The following is a 19,981-nucleotide window of genomic DNA, read 5'->3' as shown; positions in this document are numbered from 1 at the left end:
GGTAAACTCACTCACTCGGCGAAACACAGCGCAAGCGCTGTTTCACGCCGGTGTTCTGTGAAAACGTGGTATTTCTCCGGTCGAGCCGGCCCATTCGTGCCGAAGCATGGCTCTCCCACGTTAGCTTTTACAAAGCTGAAAGTAGTTTTTACAAAGCTGAACAACATTTACGATCAATAGTTTAGAAAGGCTTTTTATTAAAATTAGATGTTGGAACTTGGAACATTATAAATAGGTACTATAAATTTAGTTTTCTAACGTCACGAACTAACAGCTGGTTATAGACAATTTCTCCGAGCAAAACACTGTATTTAGCGAGTTTCTAAAGGATGGAAATCATAAAACTTTACTATAGTTATTATACTTATTATAATACTTTCGTCTTTCACATTTGAATACTAAGCTAAGAATATACAACGCATATGTGGTCTAGTGGTTTAGCGCTAAGCTTATTGTTCCGAAAGACGTAGGTACAATGACAGTTAAATATTAAAGACCTATACATTTAAATAATTTGTATCGCTTAAACTATAAAATCGAAAGGTATCCCTCGCTTAATTTTAAATTTAATCAGTTTGTATATTACCTTTTTTTAAATGAGAAGAATAATTTAAATAGTTATTCATTATATTATCATGTTTAGATGAGATAATGAAGGTTTACTACCGCGCATTGTTCGACGTTCGTAACACTTTTCGCTCTATATATTTTCTATTATTTACAACTTTACACTTTCCGGTGTCTGGTAAATATTTATTGTTTTGATTGTTTTAATTTATTTGCTGTACATATTATGTATTTTACAGTGATATTTTAAATAATTAATTATATTATTATGTAACTCTGCATTTGCTTGCATCTTTTTAACTCCTAAAAACGTGCGTTTTATATGCGGTCACTTTAAATTGTTTTGGGGTTAAACTATTGTATGAGGTTCCCCGGGTTCAAACTTCAAAGTATCCCTGACCGCATTGCGATTGATTGCAATTTGCAGATCAGAAATAAATATTAATAATACACCAATTCGAATTAATATCTAATAATTAAGAAAGTTTTTCGACTCTACAAAATCATAGTTGGCTCGCGTCTACGCGTGCTTATAATTCTCAATGCTACGTCCGCGTCATAGGCTCATAGAAAATACTGCCATAGTAAGATGCTATTATTTTTATAGAGAAAGTTATGTTTTGTCACGACATCGCTAATGTCTACCAGTCTCTAACAGAAAATATCTCGAAGTATCTAGACATTAAACTGCTCAATTTGATGAGCTCAGTAATGTTAGATTATATAAGTAGCTCCGAAGTTGGGGCACTGAAATTTTTCAATTATTTTATTTTTCCCATCGGTAGGTCTAAAAACGTGATAGCTATGCGGTTCTAGCGAGTTGTCTGCTTGAAGATAACTTAATCTTAATACATATTATAAAACTCAAAGGTGACTGACTGACATGGTAATCTATCAACGCACAGCCCAACCACTAGACGGATCGGGCTGAAATTTGGCATGCAGGTAGCTGTTATGACGTAGGCATCCGCTAAGAAAGGATTTTGATCAATTCTACCCCCAAGGGGTTAAAATAAGGGATGAAAGTTTGTATATAATAATACTTCTTAACGCGAGCGAAGCCGCGGGCAGAAGCTCGTGTAATAATAAACCACAACAATAAATTGGTCGCTGTTAAGCATTAGTGTCCTAACCCACAATTTTTTTTGTCGTTAAATTTTGAATGCAGTATTGTTCTAAATCATCTAAAAAACATAACTGCATTCATAACTCAATACGTAATTTTTGTGTGGGTTAGTACACGAATGCTTAACAGCGTCCAATTATGGCGAATCATTTTGCAAGTCTTTATGAGTACCTAAGCTAACTTAGTTTTATTAGCCATTATTCTCCATATCGTACAAATCATAATAACAGGGGCAATGCCCTGCTGTCTGTTTATTAGTTATTGCAATTAAACACATCACGACACTTGTTACTCATCAGTCATCACGATAGCTAAATTTGTAAAACATTATTTATACTTACTTATTACTTATTATTGTTCCTTTATCCACCTAGTAGAAACAGTGTCAGCTGTCGACACTTTTATGCTGTTATCTTTTGGATTAATAAGTTTTTCAACGAAAACAAAAATCTTTTTTTACATTTTTTTATTTTATTTTGTGCAGTTTTCAACGTTCAGTAAATTATAACATCATTATTCGTTAATCTGTCGGCCTACGTATTCAAATTTGTCGGCGGTTAGCGGACTTCGCCTTTCGCCTTTTGCGGAGAAACTAGATCTTGGGCGTTCACCAGCATTCCGCTGGTCACCGCGCTTGACGCTGCAGAAGCAACAGCTAGGTACTACCACAGAATAGATAATAGTACAAGGTACTACTGCTACTAGAACGAGAAAAGAAAGCTTAAACTATAGCTTGAGTGAAAATACGAGGCGACAAAACCACCATTTGATACTGAATTACGATTAGAAAATTAAAAATAGTTCGGCGTCTACTCTTTTTTGGCAGACTATATTAATATAATTATGAATTTTAGTGATGTCAGTGACTTTGGCTGCTTTTAATTAACTTGGACAGAGACACATTTTGATTTTAATAAAAAATATTGTATACTTAGTGTAATTAATAATTATGTCTGCAAAATGATAAATATAGTCAATGATATTCTACTTATACAGATCTGTTACGTTGATACTATTTTCCGGCTTAAATCTCTTCCGAACAACATTGACAATTTTGACAGATAAGTGAAACAAAAGATACGAAATGCCATTTACATGAAAGAGACAGACTAAATAAAAGACGACCCAATTGGGTCGTTTTTGAAGCTTCACAACGCGCGCGGTAGTAACATAATATCTGCTTTGAGTTTTTTATTATTATATCATTGTAAATAGTGACCAAATAACACATTGCTGTGCCGCAAGTTTAAATTTGTTAGAAACAAAATACTTATATTTATTATATTTAGTACTATGTTTAGATGAAATTAAATCTGAACTCAATGAAAATATAAAATCTTTAAAAAAACCTTATATTTCTTCATTGCACGCTATGTAAGAGTGTAATTTCTTGTAGCAGTATAAAACGCTGTTGTTTATTTGTTTACGTTACTGTGATATTTAAAACCACACCTATAAATGGTTTATGAGGATAATTTCAATCAGTGCACGTAGGTAGGTACGTATCGGAAGTCGGCACCACATAGTGACACTAGGAAGCGGCCTTCTCCCATGAGACAATGCCTTCCTTAATGTGGACCGTCTGGTGAAATCTGGACTCAAATCTTTATGTAACACCTTTATGTAACACTATAATCCCTAGGTACCGGATAGTGATGGCAATCAAAAGAATTTTATTGTGAGTGTGTGAACATTCATTTTCTATAAGATTGCCTAATGCCGGTATTTCTTTATATTTCCGAAATTTTATGTGTCTGAATAATAATAATAATCATCATTTATTTCTCACCTTAAGAGGAGTCCACACCGCCCTTTTTTCCATACAAACGTTGTCCCCTGTTTCCTCCCTGGATAATGCTAGTAGAGTTATAATTTTTTTTCCTGAATATCTACGGCCACTAATACAATGTTCCTATGTTTTCTTTTTTTTCATAATTTAATTATTAAATAAGATATGAACGTTCAAAAACTCAAAAAAATGGCCAGATTTTCCGCTGTGTTCAAACGTCCAGAAAACAGATTTGGCTAGATTATACAAAAACAAGCAAAACATAGGAACACAGCTCAAGCCTTTTTTTAATCTTTAATGAAAAAAGTACTTAAATCGGTTAAGACTTAACCGATTTAAGTACTTTAACTTAACCGTTAAGTTTTGGAGAAGGAATCAGGGGACAACGAATCGTTGATTTTCTGGATTTTCTGCAGTTGTCTCTATCGCGTTCTGCGGTATAGGCTTGAGGTAAGGGAGACAGCTATAGATATTACACGATCTTTTTTTTCATTTCTCTAGCCCCTGGTGTATCCTCTAGTAGAAAATACACTATTTAAAACAGTTATACAGTAAGCGTTTAGGTGGGTTGATGCCTGAACTAGGAGTTCCTGTGTCTCAGAATATCAACCCTCCACCCCATACAATACAGTGGCCACAATATTTCAAAAGTTGACATATTTCACTTGACAAAAATTTACTTAACATAATATTCAAAATATAATAATATAGGTATTATAATTAAGTAGTGTACAATATGTGTTATGTTAACATGTTTTTACTTTTTCCCAAAAACTAAAGTGATGGTTAAAATGTTTTTTTTTTTTAATTTTTTTATTAAAATATAAGGGGGCAAACGAGCAAACGCGTCACCTGATGGAAAACAACTACCGTCGCTCATGGACATTTGCAACATCAGAAGTGCTGCAGGTGCGTTGCTGGACTATATCCATTTCTGTGGTTGCTGGCCTTTGCCGGATACAGTGTTGCTAGATTAGATGCTATAGAATGCTTTTTTAAGATATATTATTATGTATTATGATTATCAGGTCCTGATCTAGCTAATTATCCGCTCCGGGCAAAGATAATTTTTGCCGCCCTTGACATACAGAAAACCATACAAATCATAAGCTAGTTCTGTTGGGGGATACTGGGGGAATATTTAAGTATACTGTAAAATACATAGGTAAATATAATATTTCCACTATCCAAGGTATAATTTTCAAACTTGGGTGGCGGATGGGTAATGGCTATAGGTTGGATGATAGAAATAAGTAATTTTGCCGCTCTGGGCAAATGCCCGGCTTGCCCCCCCTTAGATCGGGCCCTGATGATTATATACATTCATACTGATATTGTGAATGTGAAAGTGTGTCTGTCTGTCTGTTACATCTTCACGTTTGAACTGCCGAACTGATTTTGTTATAATTTAGTATAGAACTTTGAGTTACAAAGTATCGAACTTTGAGTCCTGACTCCTGAGAAACACATAGGATAGGTACTTTTCATCCCGGAAAAAATGTACAGTTCCCGCATTATAAACGATCATTTCATGTCATGTAGTCAATAATAAGTTTAAGATTAGCTTCAAGATATTAAAATAATTCTTACGCATACATCTCATATAAATCAAAATGCAATATTTCCTTCCAAGTTACCTCACTTCTCTACCGACAATGAAATTATGATCGATTTAGTTATACAATTATAACATTGATGATTGAACGCTCAACTGAACATAGTTATTTAATGCCCGGGCTACCGTTAACATTATATTATTTAATCAAAACAGAAAATATTCTTCGAATCGTGAAAAAAAGGCAAAACTGTGTAATCACCAATACCTACAATGGTTTTTGTCCATCTGCTTTTACATAATACGTTTTTGCTTCAAATAGATAAATGGACAACTAAGGCTGGGTTGCACCAACTTACTTTAGCTATAACTGTAACTTTAACTACAATGCAAAATGTCAAGTCTTTGGTTAAAGTAAAAAAAGGATGCCTTATAGGATATTTAACCATAACCTTGAGCTCGACAAGGTTTTAAATGCACGTGGCGAAAAAAAGGAACTAACGCTGACATCATACAAAAACGCTATTTTTGACAGTTCTCCTTACCAGCAGCGCCTTCGCCCACGTTCATTTAAAGCCTTGTCGGACCAGCTGACATCTGTCAAATTCTGTGGTCAAAGTTAAGCTTAAAGTTAAAGTTAGCCTTAACTATAACCACAACTTTGACCATAACTGTAACTATGACCACGCCTCTGGTGCAACTCACCCTTAGCTATTTTACCAGAAATGGTGCAAGTTGATAAGAGATTCTTATATTATACCATAGTCACCAATTATTCTCAAATGCTTACCAAGTGTTAGTATAGGTACTCATCGTTTGTTTTTTTTTTGATGTTATTAAATGCTTCATCTTTTTTTATTACAAATATGAAATAATCCAATTTCTCATTTTTAGACGTAGGAGAGCCATGCTTCGGCACGAATGGGCTGGCTCGACCGGATAAATACCACGTTCTCACAGAAAACCGGCGTGAAACAGCGCTTGCGCTGTGTTTCGCCGAGTGAGTGAGTTTACCGGAGGCCCAATCCCCTAACCCCTACCCTATTCCCTTCCCTACCCTCAACTATTCCCTTCCCTTCTCTACCCTCCCGTATTACCCTTTTCCCCTTAAAAGGCCGGCAACGCACTTGCAGCTCTTCTGATGCTGCGAGTGTCCATGGGCGACGGAAGTTGCTTTCCATCAGGTGACCCGTTTGCTCGTTTGCCCCCTTATTTCAAAAAAATTTATATATTTTAATAAAAAAATCTACGATTCCCTTTTAGCAGGCCTTTGCGAAATTGGTGCTTAGACTGTTTTTCCTATTTGAAAGTGTGTAACTAAGTACACCTACACCTGGTTATTTTAACGTCAACCTGCAAACATTTCGGTACAGAATTTCAATTTAACTACAGGAAACCGAGTAAATTATAATTTCGGTTATTTAAATCGTTAACAGGATTCTCGTTGACGTCTACCACCACTCCCTTATCTCAATACGAAATTTAAATAATTTCATTTGTTCAATGAATATTCAATGAATCAGATAAGTAGATGTTTCTTTATTTTATATTTATTAATTTTCATTAAGCCGTTAACTGAAGAAAAACCTTACATCTGATTCACAACAGCAGAAAATAAAATTTAAATTTCGAACGATGTTCTCAGCGCTTCGGTTCATTCTGAATGATTCATTTTTTTTAAGGCATTGCATTTTATAGAACCAGTGTGTTCAACTTTTTAGTTAGGTACCTATTCCATTTCCAACCAACCTACGAGGCCCGAACGAAGAGCCAAGTTCTCTGCCGCACTCCAACCGCACTCAGAGACGATTTTGACATATTTTAGCCCCATAAATATCTGTGAAACTTTTCATTAAATTGAAGTTTACTGATCATTAATGTCTCTGAGTGTGGTGGTGAGCAGCTAAACCACTGTACTATAGACAGGCTATAATTAATATGCTATTACTCTATATGAATAAGGTGTCCCTCTTACAGTTGCGGTTTCGAAAGGATACGGTCAGCAACAGGACAGTAACACAAGCAATAGTTTCGTCACTACCAACGCAACTTTTACCATTGTCTTTACAGTGATATAATGAATACAAATGTCTTGACCTATGGATAATTGCGAGGGAATTGACGATAGCATTCTTGGGTAGACTCTTAACTAAAATGCGCAAAAAGGGTTAGGTGTTTCGAGCCTATGGAATAGGTATTAAATACGTAAAACTCTTATTTTAATTAAAGTTAAATAATCATTAAATTTAATGTATCTGAGTGCGGCCGTAAGTTTATTTTTAAGAAGAAGAAAGTTGTGCTCGTAAAAATGGTATTGAAGATACTTAACCTTTTAATCCCCAAGCGGCCGGATCCGGCCGCCACAGATTATACTGCAGCCATTCCGTCTACACCCAAGCGGCCGGATGTGGCCGCGCTCTTTCGTTCGATTGAATTACGTATTTCGTTGATTTAGAGACTACTTTTGTATGAAGAAGTTTGGTTAGTTATGATCTACGATAAATTTGCCACATTCTGAATGCAAAATATTATACAATCTGTGGTCGACGAATATTTGTCAGTCATTTGAAAATCGTGAATTTTTCGTGTGTGTTCTGCCATGTTGTGTTGTTTGTTTGATATTATTGATGGATTTAACGAATGTAAGTAGTAAAATAGTTTAATTTATTAATTATAATTTATAAATAGTTTTAGATAATCATTTGAAAGAAATACTTACATCGTAATAACTTCTAGTTTACACGAGAAAATTTGGTTGTTATTTATGTGATTTGAACGCGATTTGTTTAATATTTTTGTAAATAATTGACGTTAAAAGCGTATATTATCGTGTACAAAACGATTTAGATCCTAGTAATAGTATATAATAGTATCGTTTTAGTAAAATAATCAAGATAAAAATTACCTATTCATAACGGCTTTTTGCCGGCCGCGGCCATTTTGAACTTTATTTGTATTGCACTAAGGACGAAGTTTGCTTGTGTATAATACCAAAACCGGTTTTTATTACTCTTATCTCTTATCTGTTTATTGATAACAAGTTAAGTTATTTCAAAGAATTGTTTACATAAACAGTTTGTATAGCTCTGTGTTATTGAGATTATAATAATGTATTAATATATTTGTTGCGAAATAGTTAGAAACATAGATTTCAAAGTTTACAGTGATGAGACAAATATCACATCTGACTAAATACTATATTATGATGGCTTAATAGATAGAAAATTTAACATATATTATAATATTTTTCACACAAACATAAAATATGGATTAGATGTAAGGTTATTACATTATTTGTACAAAGAGGGTAGGCCGGGTGCCATTTTTTTTTTGCAAACCACGTACCCTACATTTTTGCAAAGATTTTGGCACTTACTGAAGGGTTAATAATAATAAAATTGCATGCCACGAGAATGACGTTAAGAGGCTATAAATCCGTAGGTTAATAATAAATTGTAGGGCGTAGCTCCTATAATTAAAATACTTAACACAAATTGAAAAATGTAGAGTAAGATCTTAAGAATTTAAAATAATTATGTGCGTGGCCTCAAATTCTGAGTAATTTTTTAGGATATTTAGATATTAAGAGATAGGAGATTTCTATAGGATAGCAGGGTAATAAAATGAGTCAGATGGCCGATAATAACTATTTTAGGTCATTTAGAGTTTAGGCGAACTGTTTTTTTTAAGTCAAGTAGCCTTGACTTTTTGATTTCTAGTTTATTTTAAATACACTGAATACTAATTGACATAAAAATCTACAAACATTCATCTGATCATTTTCAGCAATCTACCATAATATCTAGAGACTCTAATACATTTACGTAACAAATAATTTTTGTAAATTTATCTTCTGTCTAATAAGAGTTAAGACTCTACATTTTCAGTTACTAAAACTGTTTTAACATGTAGTTACTTATACGATTACATATTTACGAGAGCGGCACTATTAATGCGCAATTATATAACACATCCCCTCGTTAACCAATTACTAAAGGTTAATGACACTAGTTATCGACCAGTTGAAAACTACACGCGGACAGACCTGAGATGTGTGTCCGCATACTTCTAGTCAGAAGACTAGAACTAGATTTCAGTCCTAATCAATTCTGATAAGATTTTAGATTGATTTAAGAAACTGATGTTATTGTTAAGGGTGTCGCAGTTAAATATGTATTAAAATTTGATACAATGAAAAAATTAAGGTTACTTATCTAAAGTTTTATAGGTAATATTTTGACGTTAAAAACTTTTTAATTAAGTTATTTTATGATCCTATTTACTATTGTAGGCTGGCAAAGCAAAAAACTTCTAACACACTATGCAGTACGGAGTTAACCTTAACAATAGTCTTCTTATAGTTATGTTTTTCATAAATGATAATTCCTCTAAATTCTAGTATAGATGTATATACTCTATACAGGGTGTAACAAAAATAAGTGATAATACTTTAGGGTGTGTATGTGTTCATTGTAGAGAGGTCACTGTGAAAGTAGCAGTGCTGAAAGACGAATTTTTTTTTCACTTTTGTATGAGTAAGGGCCCGAGCGTCACGAGTTTCCCCATACAAAAGTGAAAAAAAATTTTGGTCTTTCAGCGCTGCTACTTTCACAGTGAACTCTCTACAAGGAACACGTACACACCCTAAAGTATTATCACTTATTTTTGTTACAACCTGCATACTCTGTAGTATGAGAAGAGTCGGAGTTCGGAGCGTTAGCAAAATGGTTCTGCAAAAGCTCATCCAAAGAAGGTGAAGTCGGATATTTTTTTACTCCTCAGATTAATCATTAAAGTGATCTTAGTCTTACACACGCTTTCATGGTCAAGGCCTTATAGACGGGTTTCACTGATATAGCGTTAACGGGGGTTGATGGGCAGGGGTTATGTACAGCGTTAACAGGGGTTATGTACAGCGTTAACAGGGGTTATGTACAGCGTTAGTAGGGGTTGATGGGCAGGGGTTATGTAGAGATAGCGTGCGTTACGAAACGACAGCGGCTAATGAGCGTGAACGATTCACTTCCACGTGTTGCGTTTGTTCATTCACTGAACGGTTATGTTCGTGTGGCCATAACAAGGCGGGGCTTAGCTCCTAAACTCTAATCAATGACCACTTTATTGTAGTACTACTATAGTATTTGTTTGAAGTATCCTACTTCCTAGTATTTGCTCTATCACTTAATGGTCCCACTTTAGGCTATAATGGATGTACCTATTTCATCCGTTCGCATTCGCTCGTATTGGACCATCATAATAATATGCCAACATGCAGTCTGAAAATTGTAGAGGCAAATAAATCAAGGAAAACATTTCTCTGCCTTTGTGTTAAGTAAATGTGGTTTAGGCAAGTGATTGCTATTTATCTACACCACGACTGTGCAAGACACTATGACACCAAAGATCTGAAGTTATTTTTATTGTTAAAATTAGACAAAATTTCTTATTCTACACATAACACATTAGGATGTTTTAATGTATTATGTTGCCAAAATGTATACATATCGTTTTATGGAAAGTAACTGGTTACTGTGTACCACCGTTCAAATCAAATTACAGGGAGTAGGGTGGCGTCAAGACTCAAGACAACTTAAATGTCTGACCACAGCTGTGGGCCACAGTCTAACGATAGTTGACCAGCTGACTCACGCTGAGTCACTGCACCACCAAAACAATTCTCCAAAGTTTATGTCGCGGCGAAACAAACCACGGTTTAATCATTGTTAGCTGAGGTCATCGACATTCTCACGATGTATGAGCCGGCGCGAAATACTTCCTTCCTCTTCTCTTTGTAGCACCTTTTGGTATAAATCATAAGGCTATACAAAATTTGACATGTTATAGGAAGTTTTGTGACTCGGCTTGAACAATAACTTTAGTTGATTCTTCCATCATTTGATAATAATGATATCTACAGCTGCTGCTCTATAATGCATATATATGCAGGTAATAAGACATACTTAAATAAATTAACAGGCCTCTTGATATTAGTTGTACTTACTTACTACTTAATAGGTACATCAACTGTTAGACAAGAACAAAGATAACGACGTTTCATTCATACAATTACTTAAATTATAGATCGATTTATCGCCCCCGAAACCCCCTATATACTAAATTTCATGAAAATCGTTGCATCCGATTCCGAGATTCCAATTATATATATATGTATAATTGGAATCTCGGAATCTGTAAAATTTCTAATTTACGCGGGCGAAGCCGCGCGGGACATCTAGTATATATATATATATATATATATATATATATATATATATATATACTAGATGTCCCGCGCGGCTTCGCCCGCGTAAATTAGAAATTTTACAGATTCCGAGATTCCAATTATACATATATATATAATTGGAATCTCGGAATATATATATATATATATATATTCCGAGATTCCGAGATATATATATATATATATATATATATATATATATATATATATATATATATATATATATATATATATATATATATATACATATATATATATATATATATATACTAGATGTCCCGCGCGGCTTCGCCCGCGTAAATTAGAAATTTTACAGAATCCGTAGCTACATTTTCCCATAAAAAATATTTCCCCCGTTTTTCCCACATTTTCCTGAGTTTCTTCTGTCGTATTAGTCTTAGAGTAATAATATAATATAACCTTCTCGATAAATGATGAGTCTTACTCGATAAATGATCTATCTAACACTGAGATAAGTTTTTAAATCGGACCTGTAGTTTCTGAGATTGACGCGTTCAAGCAAACATACTCTTCAGGTTTATAATATTAGGTAGATATAGATTTTTTTAAATTATCGCTTGACAAACTCGAGTCTCGATCTAAAAGACTATGAAATGGTATAACATGGTAGTGATGATGATGATGATGATGATGAAGAATGTAATTTGCATAGTAGCATATGCTTTCTGTTCTTAAAACAACGCCGAAACTCCCAAACTTGTATCTATAAAGAATCAGGAATTCTCTCAGCACCTTCCGAACCACGGTATACCAGGTATATCTCGGTGCAAAATCTTACTTGTTGGTAGCATATGCTTAGAATACTTCTCACGAAACCGAAGTCACCATATGTTTCCCTATAAGTTTTGAGGAGTTCCCTCGATTACTTATGGATCCTTCATCAGATCACCACTTTTCTGAATATAATACCAAATTGGGATGATAGCCTATATACCAAAAGAAAAATTTTGAAAATCGGTTAACAAACGGCGGAGTAATCGTTGAATATAAGAAAACGAACATAACACCTCCCCTATTTTGAAAGTCGGTTAAAATTGTAGCCTATGTGTTATTTATTTAATATTTTAATCAGCACATGAATTGAATAACAAAATTTTTTTCAAATTAATCGTAGCACCATCTGTCAGGACAAACTAAAATTGAAATAGAATAATATTGAATGCGATGATAGCGCCGTCCGCCGGATCTAATGTAAAACATTCCAAAATCAACAACTCCTTATAAATAAGAAATTAATTGAAAAAACATTTTCCAGTAGACCAAACTGTAAATCTAAACCATTCTCGAATCTCCACGAACACACACAAAAAATTTCATCAAAATTGGTCCAGTCGTTTAGGAGGAGTTCAGTCACATACACACGCACACAAGAAATATATATATTAAGATATATATATATATATATATATATATATATATATATATATATATATATATATATATATATATATATATATATATATATATATATATATATATATATATATATATATATATATATATATATATATATATATATATATATATATATATATATATATATATATATATATATATATATACAAGGATTGCTCGTTTAAAGATATAAGATTCATTCATGATTTCCTTCATCTGTTTTTCACCTTTTCACCGCTCGCATAGGCCTCATGAGCCTATGTAGAGTAAGTAGTCTGAAAAGGCGTCTTGGAATATTTTTTAATTAATTCATCTATTACATTTCTTACGACCTCACAAGTAGGTATGCGGAAGAGGTTATTTTTTTAATTTGAAGAATAGTTATAGTTCAATTAATTAGTCACAAGTTGAGTCATGCTACGGATTAAGTTGGGTTTCTTAATTGTTACATCTTTTACGTGAATTAGTAACAGTGGTAACTTAAAAACATCGCGTGCTCAAAAACAAAATCGCGAGGCGACAGTGAAAGTTTTTAAGTGAAAGGCCATGTGTCGGGCAAAGGAATTATTCGAAATTTAAGTTTTTACTTTTTTTCGACCAGACCGGACGCAGCGCTAAGGTTCGCCACACACTTTTTAATTTGGTCTCAGTCTTTGAATTTTCCCATTGTGATTTTATTTTTCGGAAAAGTATACTTACCTACTTACTTAAGATTATGGTTTTAACTTTTAAGAGAAATTTCCTTTTAGGGCGATTTCTTTTAGCACGGTGATCTACTGGATGGTTTATTATTTCAAGATATATCTACAACGTATTGTAAACTTTTTAAAGCAAGTAATTTAGTATTATAGTTAGTATAGTTAAGTATAACTAATCTGTCAAGGAACTACTCACTTACCGTTATTGTTCAGTGCGCGTCATAACCATGAGAACTTTAGCCAAAGAAGAGCAATTTTGATTGCGACAGAGATAAGCCGTAAACGCAAAGTTATGTAAGACGAGATAACTAAATAATTGTACTTGTAAGCTTTTTGGGCGATTTGGGCAATACTTTTACATAAAAAAAAACATTATCTATTGTATAACTTGTACATAATATTATAATTAGATATAATAACCAATTTGGTATTCCTAGGGCCCCGAATGTCTAAACTAAGCCCCAATTTCACCAACGACTGTTAAAGTTAACGCTCGAATTAGTATCACGTTACCTCTTTCGTTTTTCTTATGAATGAAAGAGAAGACTTGACATTTTAACAAGCTGTTAGCACTAACAGACGTTGGTGAAATTGGGGCTTAGTCTTATAATGTCTACTTTCTGCGGGTGGTTTAATTCTACCAATAAGGCAAACAAAAAGAGAGAGCCTGTTAAAGAGTAACCGAAACACAAGACGAATTGCAAGTGCGTTGCCAGACTTAACCTTTTAACCATAAACCTATAATATTAAGTCTATGCTTTTAACACAGTTTGTACCTTTGGAAATTGTCTGCTTATGCTCAACCTAACTAGATGGCGACCGCGACGCCTTAGCGTCATAATTCGTTTATCGTCTGGACTCTGGAAGTTGGAACCGTACTTTTTTCCGGGATTAAAAATATACTTATACTATTTCCTTTTCCGAGACTCAAAATATCTCCATACAAAGTTTCTGCAAAATCGTTCAGTGGTTTGGCCGAAAAGAGTTGACAGACAGACAAACAGACACACTTTCACATGCCATTTTAATCCATACTAATATTATAAATGCTTTCGCAGTTTGTCTGTCCGTTACCTCTTCACGCCTAAACCGCAAACCTAAATTTTGGCGCAACGGAGTTGCAGGCGTCATCTAGTTTTAAATAATATTAGTATGGAAGTTCTACACAGATAGAGATTAAAAAATCGGCCGGACTCGAGTGCGAGTCGGACTCGCGCACGAAGGGTTTCGTACCGTTATAGAGCAAAAATAGCCCAAAAAATGTGATTTTTTTATGGGCCTCCCTTAAATATTTATTTTATTTTTATTTTATTATCAATTATTAAAGTACAAATATAATTAAAGATTTTGTAAAACATTCAAGTGTCCAGCTATAGCCATTATTGATATCGAGCAAAAAATAGCAAAAAAAAAACACGTTTGTTGTATGGGAGCCCCCCTTAAATATTAATTTTATTTTGTTTTAAGTAGGTATTTGTTGTTATAGCGGGAACAGATTCTGAATTCTGTGAAAATTTCAGAAGTCTAGCTATAGCCGTTCTTGAGATACAGCCTGGTGACAGACAGGCGGACAGACAGACATCGAAGTCTTAGTAATAGGGTCCCGTTTTTACCCTTTGGGTACGGAACCCTAAAAACCATAAAATGTAGAGCTTATTAAGCAACGAACATACGATTTCAAAGCGAATTAACTAATAAGCAAGACATAATATCGTGACTAGGTGCTTACTGCTTACGTTTAGAAAATGTAGCAAGGTTAGGTACAGACAGTGCAGTGTACTGACCTCATCTCTCTACTCGCATGTCTATTCATATTATGTATTTGACGTGTTTAACCTAGTTGAGGTGAAATGTTTTTTTTCTCTATATGGCTTAGCTGTCTAAACGATAAATGTTTAACCATTTAAAATTGCTTGTACTACTTGTTTTACATACTTAGTTAGTTTGTTACTCAGCCCAACCTAGGTATTATTGAGGCAAAGAGATTATATAAACTTAATATTCAGAATTGGGTAAATAGTTTAGGTTAAGTTAGGTTTAGGGTCCCCGCAGACTTTCAATTTAAAGTTGGCCGACTATCGTACAAACCACAGAAATAGATCAAGATAGAAGCGCCGTACGCTCGTGTTTATACAAATTGGAGCGACATCGCGCTTCTATCTTGATCTATTTCTGTGGTTTGTACGATAGTCGGCCAACTTTAAATTGTAAGTCTGCGGGGACCCTTAGGCGCTACACCCGGGAGGAGAGGACAACAAGGCGTCACAAGTTTCTCCATTCAAAAGTGAAAAAAAATTGGTCTTTCAGCACTGCTACTTTCACAGTGAGAGTGAAGTCTCTTCGAGGAACACGTACACATCCTAAAGTATTATCACTTAGTTTTGTTACACCTTGTATAATGTATAGGTTCAGTATACCTATTACCTATAGCTCTACCATGAGTTTTGAAAGTTAGTATTTATCGATATACTCGATATCGACTACGTAAATATTTAGCATAGCGATTTTAGTTCCGCAAGTGACCGCTAGAGGCGCTGTAAAATTTGCCGTACTAAAAATTTACGTAGAACTCGGTATCGAGTATTGATAAAAACTATAGCTTTAAACTCATGGTAGAATCACTGGATATAAAGGCCTGTATTCACTTTGATTAGTGATAAGTGCAGGTGATTAGTAATCTGGAGAAAGTTAGTACGTCATAATTTTACTTGCATCTTATCTGTGTTTAGCAAAGTCTCAAATGTCACGTAAACTCACATATATAGTTACTCAAACTATCATTACCGTTATCAATTTTGAAACTGGTTTTTAAAGGCGAAAGTTATTTTGCTACAAGATGACTCCGTTCCATCTAAATTCGTCTATCGCGAGAGAACCGCACATTTTTCCGGGATAAAAAGTATCCTTAGATGTCCTTTCCCAGGTCATCGAGACCTAAACCTATTTCCAAACGTTTCAGCGGTTCATGCATGAAGAGGAAGAACAGACAGACAGATTGACACATTTTCGCATTTTATAATATTTGAATAGATATCTTGATGCAAAAACTGTTAGGATTATGTTTAAAGGATTTTGATTAAATCTGGCATTACAGTTAGGTTTATACTCTGAATAACAAAAACACAAAGCCTTTTATCTCGAAAAAATATAAGTAGAAGAAAAGTATAAAAAGTTAAGTAAAACATACAATTTCACAGACAGACAGATTGACACATTTTCGCATTTTATAATATTTGAATAGATATCTTGATGCAAAAACTGTTAGGATTATGTTTAAAGGATTTTGATTAAATCTGGCATTACAGTTAGGTTTATACTCTGAATAACAAAAACACAAAGCCTTTTATCTCGAAAAAATATAAGTAGAAGAAAAGTATAAAAAGTTAAGTAAAACATACAATCTCGAATTAGCTGTGCTTAGAAAATAAAATAATATGTTCCTTTTATCGTCTGTAAATGATATATTCGTGCTATGTATTTAAAAATAACATGAAGACAAATTAAAAATTATCACGCTCTTGTTTCTGAGAACGTGTTGAATACGAACTATTAAATCAGAATATGAAATAACTAGTACCTAGTTTAGTTTTAAGTTTGCAGTAAAATTAAAGAATTTTCATCTACCTAGTACCTAGCTGAACCCACACCTTATATTATATTTAAATGTACTACATACCTAGCTGTTACATTGAGTTACATTTAACTCATGTAATAACTGAAACTCTCTAGATTATAATATCTTAAATTAGTGTTAAATAATTTTATTAAAGTCAATAAGTGACCTCATGTAAGTCATGTTGTGAGTAAGAATATGTTCAGTGTTTAATTATTTTTTTTCAATCTTTATTTGTTAGTCAATAGTCATTCAAAACGTAGTGAATTAATGAAGCACTATAATATTATCCCATCAATGAAGCGGCACCCGGCTGTCGCATACTATTATATTATAAATCTATTGTGTCTGCGATTCCCATGATCGAGGTAATAATAATTAATATTTACGTGGACTCTCCGGGCGAGCACATCCGCGCGGCGCGCCTTGACGACGCCCAATTCGCAACATGCTGCATTAATCGTAATATTTTAATTTCGCCATAACATTAAAACCAAACGTCCAATTTTAATCATTCAAAGACCAAATATTATCTACATTAACTGTACTTAGTAATGAAATAATTTATTTTGATAAGAATTAATGCCATGAGTAAAATAAAGGCATTTAAATGTAGTCCAAAAACATTTCAAGATTTTTTAATAAAAAAATGGTTATTGTGCCTCACTCAACATAGATTGGTATAGTGTGTCGCGGACTTTTTTGTAGATATTTAAAAGATCTACAATTAAGTACTTAGAACATTTTATGGTTCTATCTTTTATAGTTTAGGCAGCGTACGCGAAAAAAGTAACATTTCTGGTTGATTTTTTACACCTTGCGTCCGAAAATCCCAAATATCTTACGGAACCCTATTTTTTTCCAAAATAAAATTTAGCCTATGTTCAGCAGAATTAATGTAGGATTCCAATGGTAAAAGAATCTTTCAAATCGGTCCAGTAGTTTCGGAGCCTATTCAAGACAAACAAACAATCAAATCTTTCCTCTTTATAATAGTAGTGTAGATTATGTGAAGTACTAAATGCCAACGCGAACGTTATGAACCGAAAAATCAAAACTCCCCTTTTACAGTCGGGTAAAAGATGTGTGGGATTTTCAGCTCATAACAGTAATTTCGTGGGAATTACGTGATTTTTTTGCGAGCATCTTTATCGTTTCGACATTGCATTTTTTTTTTCTTTTTAGCTTTCCGTAGTCAACAAGGAACCCTTATAGTTTTGTCTGTCCGTCCTTCTGTCTGTCCCTGTTTCTTATGTTCTGTCCGCCGTTTTTCTCAGAGTCTATAGGAATTACAAAGCTGTAATTCGGCATGAATGCGGATATGAAATATTAATGATGCCGACAAAATGGTATATTATATTTAAAATTCTTAAAAAAATATATTTTTTATAGTACCCTTTTATTATATTTTGCGTTCAAATTGTACGTTGTACAAAAAGTGTGTGAATAGCGACAAACTTATATTATAACGTCAGTGCACCAAAATACACCAAGATAGTCACTCAAATTCAAGAGGATTTTATTTTAATTCAGAGGTGTATATTGTGATAAATGATACTCAAGGTACTTTTCTTAGGTACACGTATAATATTATACCGTAGGTAACCGCATACCCAGCTACGTGGAAAGCTATTGAAGATCCTCGCCGGTCTTGCATCGCATGACTGGTTGACTACAACAAAGTTATTTTGATCGACAGATCGGTAGAGCTTGAAAACGAAATGCTCTTCCTGGCATACTTTTGATTTTTCAGTACATCTTATACCCTTTAACTAATAAAAATTAAAAAGCCCATGGTGTATACAGATGTTGTAGTTATACAATCTTTTGTATCTGTCTGATACGTTCCGAAAGTAGACAAAGACAAAATTTTGTGTAACTTTATTGTGTAAGGAACATTTTTAGTAAGGATGTTATTCTATAACGATAGTAAAATATTTTTCGTACAAGATTTAGCCCGGCCGCACATTGTCCGAATTCTGATCAGAAACATTTGAATTCCGCCAGATCGCCACCCCGCACACTATCCGAAATATCCTTCCGGCGAGTTCGAGCTCACTCGGCTCAGTACAAAATGTAAGAGACAGCGCGGACATTCAACTGTTTCTGATCAGAAATTTCGTACAATGTGCGGCCGGGCTTAAAATCCGTGTTAACCCTGAAATGCGCGAAACAATATTCTAAAAATTAACACTTCAACACTAGTGTAGTGAGTGCAGTAGTAGTTGTAGACAAAACTTAGCATTCGAAACACTTTTTATAAGTAATTAAAAAGCCGATAAACTCTAGCAAGGACACAGAACTCGTTGCAGTTTGAAAAAAAAAAAGAAAAAAATAGTTCACCACTCCTTCAGAACTATTAATAGAAGCGGTTATCGCTTATCACGCTATAATAAAAATAAAAAACTTACATTCATAATACTAGGTGTTCTTATAAAGTTAAACACAAACACAACTTTCTTTTTCAATGTCAGTCACAGTAACAGCACGTCTGCGTGGGCCGGCGGTCAGTCGCGGACTGGCGGAGTGCGGACTGACTTTCACGCGCTCGCGATTTCGACCGTGTCACAAGGCTATAAACCCGCAGGTATGCTATAATACTTCCGAGTTATGTAGGGACTCCTGACTGTGCCGATGCTGTCTACAGAATTGGAATTACTTTCTTCTGATTTGACTTACAGGCTACCTAAATGGTGATATCTAAACACGGCGCAACGTTACGGCACCGGTCTCTTGCTATTCTTGTATCCACGTCTTGATTTTTTATTAATTTCGTTGCGGGTCCCAAGATTTAGCTCGTCTTACGGGCATATATTATGTGGTATGCCGCATATCACATCAAAGTGTTTTTGTGGTTGATTACCACAGTTGATCAAAATCGGTTCAGCGGTTTAAGCGTAAAGACACAGACACACTTTCGGATTTATAATACAATATATTAGTATGGACTGCTATCAACAAAAATGGTTATTGTAT

The 19,981-nt window shown here is 34.2% G+C and overlaps 1 protein-coding gene across 1 annotated transcript in view; it reads right to left on the bottom strand.

Moving 5' to 3' along the window:
* LOC121728004 overlaps positions 1–19,515 on the bottom strand; it is a 29,333-nt gene extending 9,818 nt beyond the window's left edge. The window contains exon 1 of the mRNA XM_042116094.1: positions 19,417–19,515. Coding sequence (XP_041972028.1) covers positions 19,417–19,422 — 6 coding nt within the window. The 5' untranslated portion in view covers positions 19,423–19,515. The remainder of the gene's footprint in view (positions 1–19,416) is intronic.
* Between the last annotated feature and the right edge of the window lie 466 nt (positions 19,516–19,981).

Source organism: Aricia agestis, chromosome 6 (genome assembly GCF_905147365.1).
Source record: "Aricia agestis chromosome 6, ilAriAges1.1, whole genome shotgun sequence".
Lineage (NCBI taxonomy): Eukaryota > Metazoa > Arthropoda > Insecta > Lepidoptera > Lycaenidae > Aricia > Aricia agestis.
Note: the sequence above shows the minus strand (reverse complement) of the source record. Positions and strands in the feature narration are given on the sequence as shown.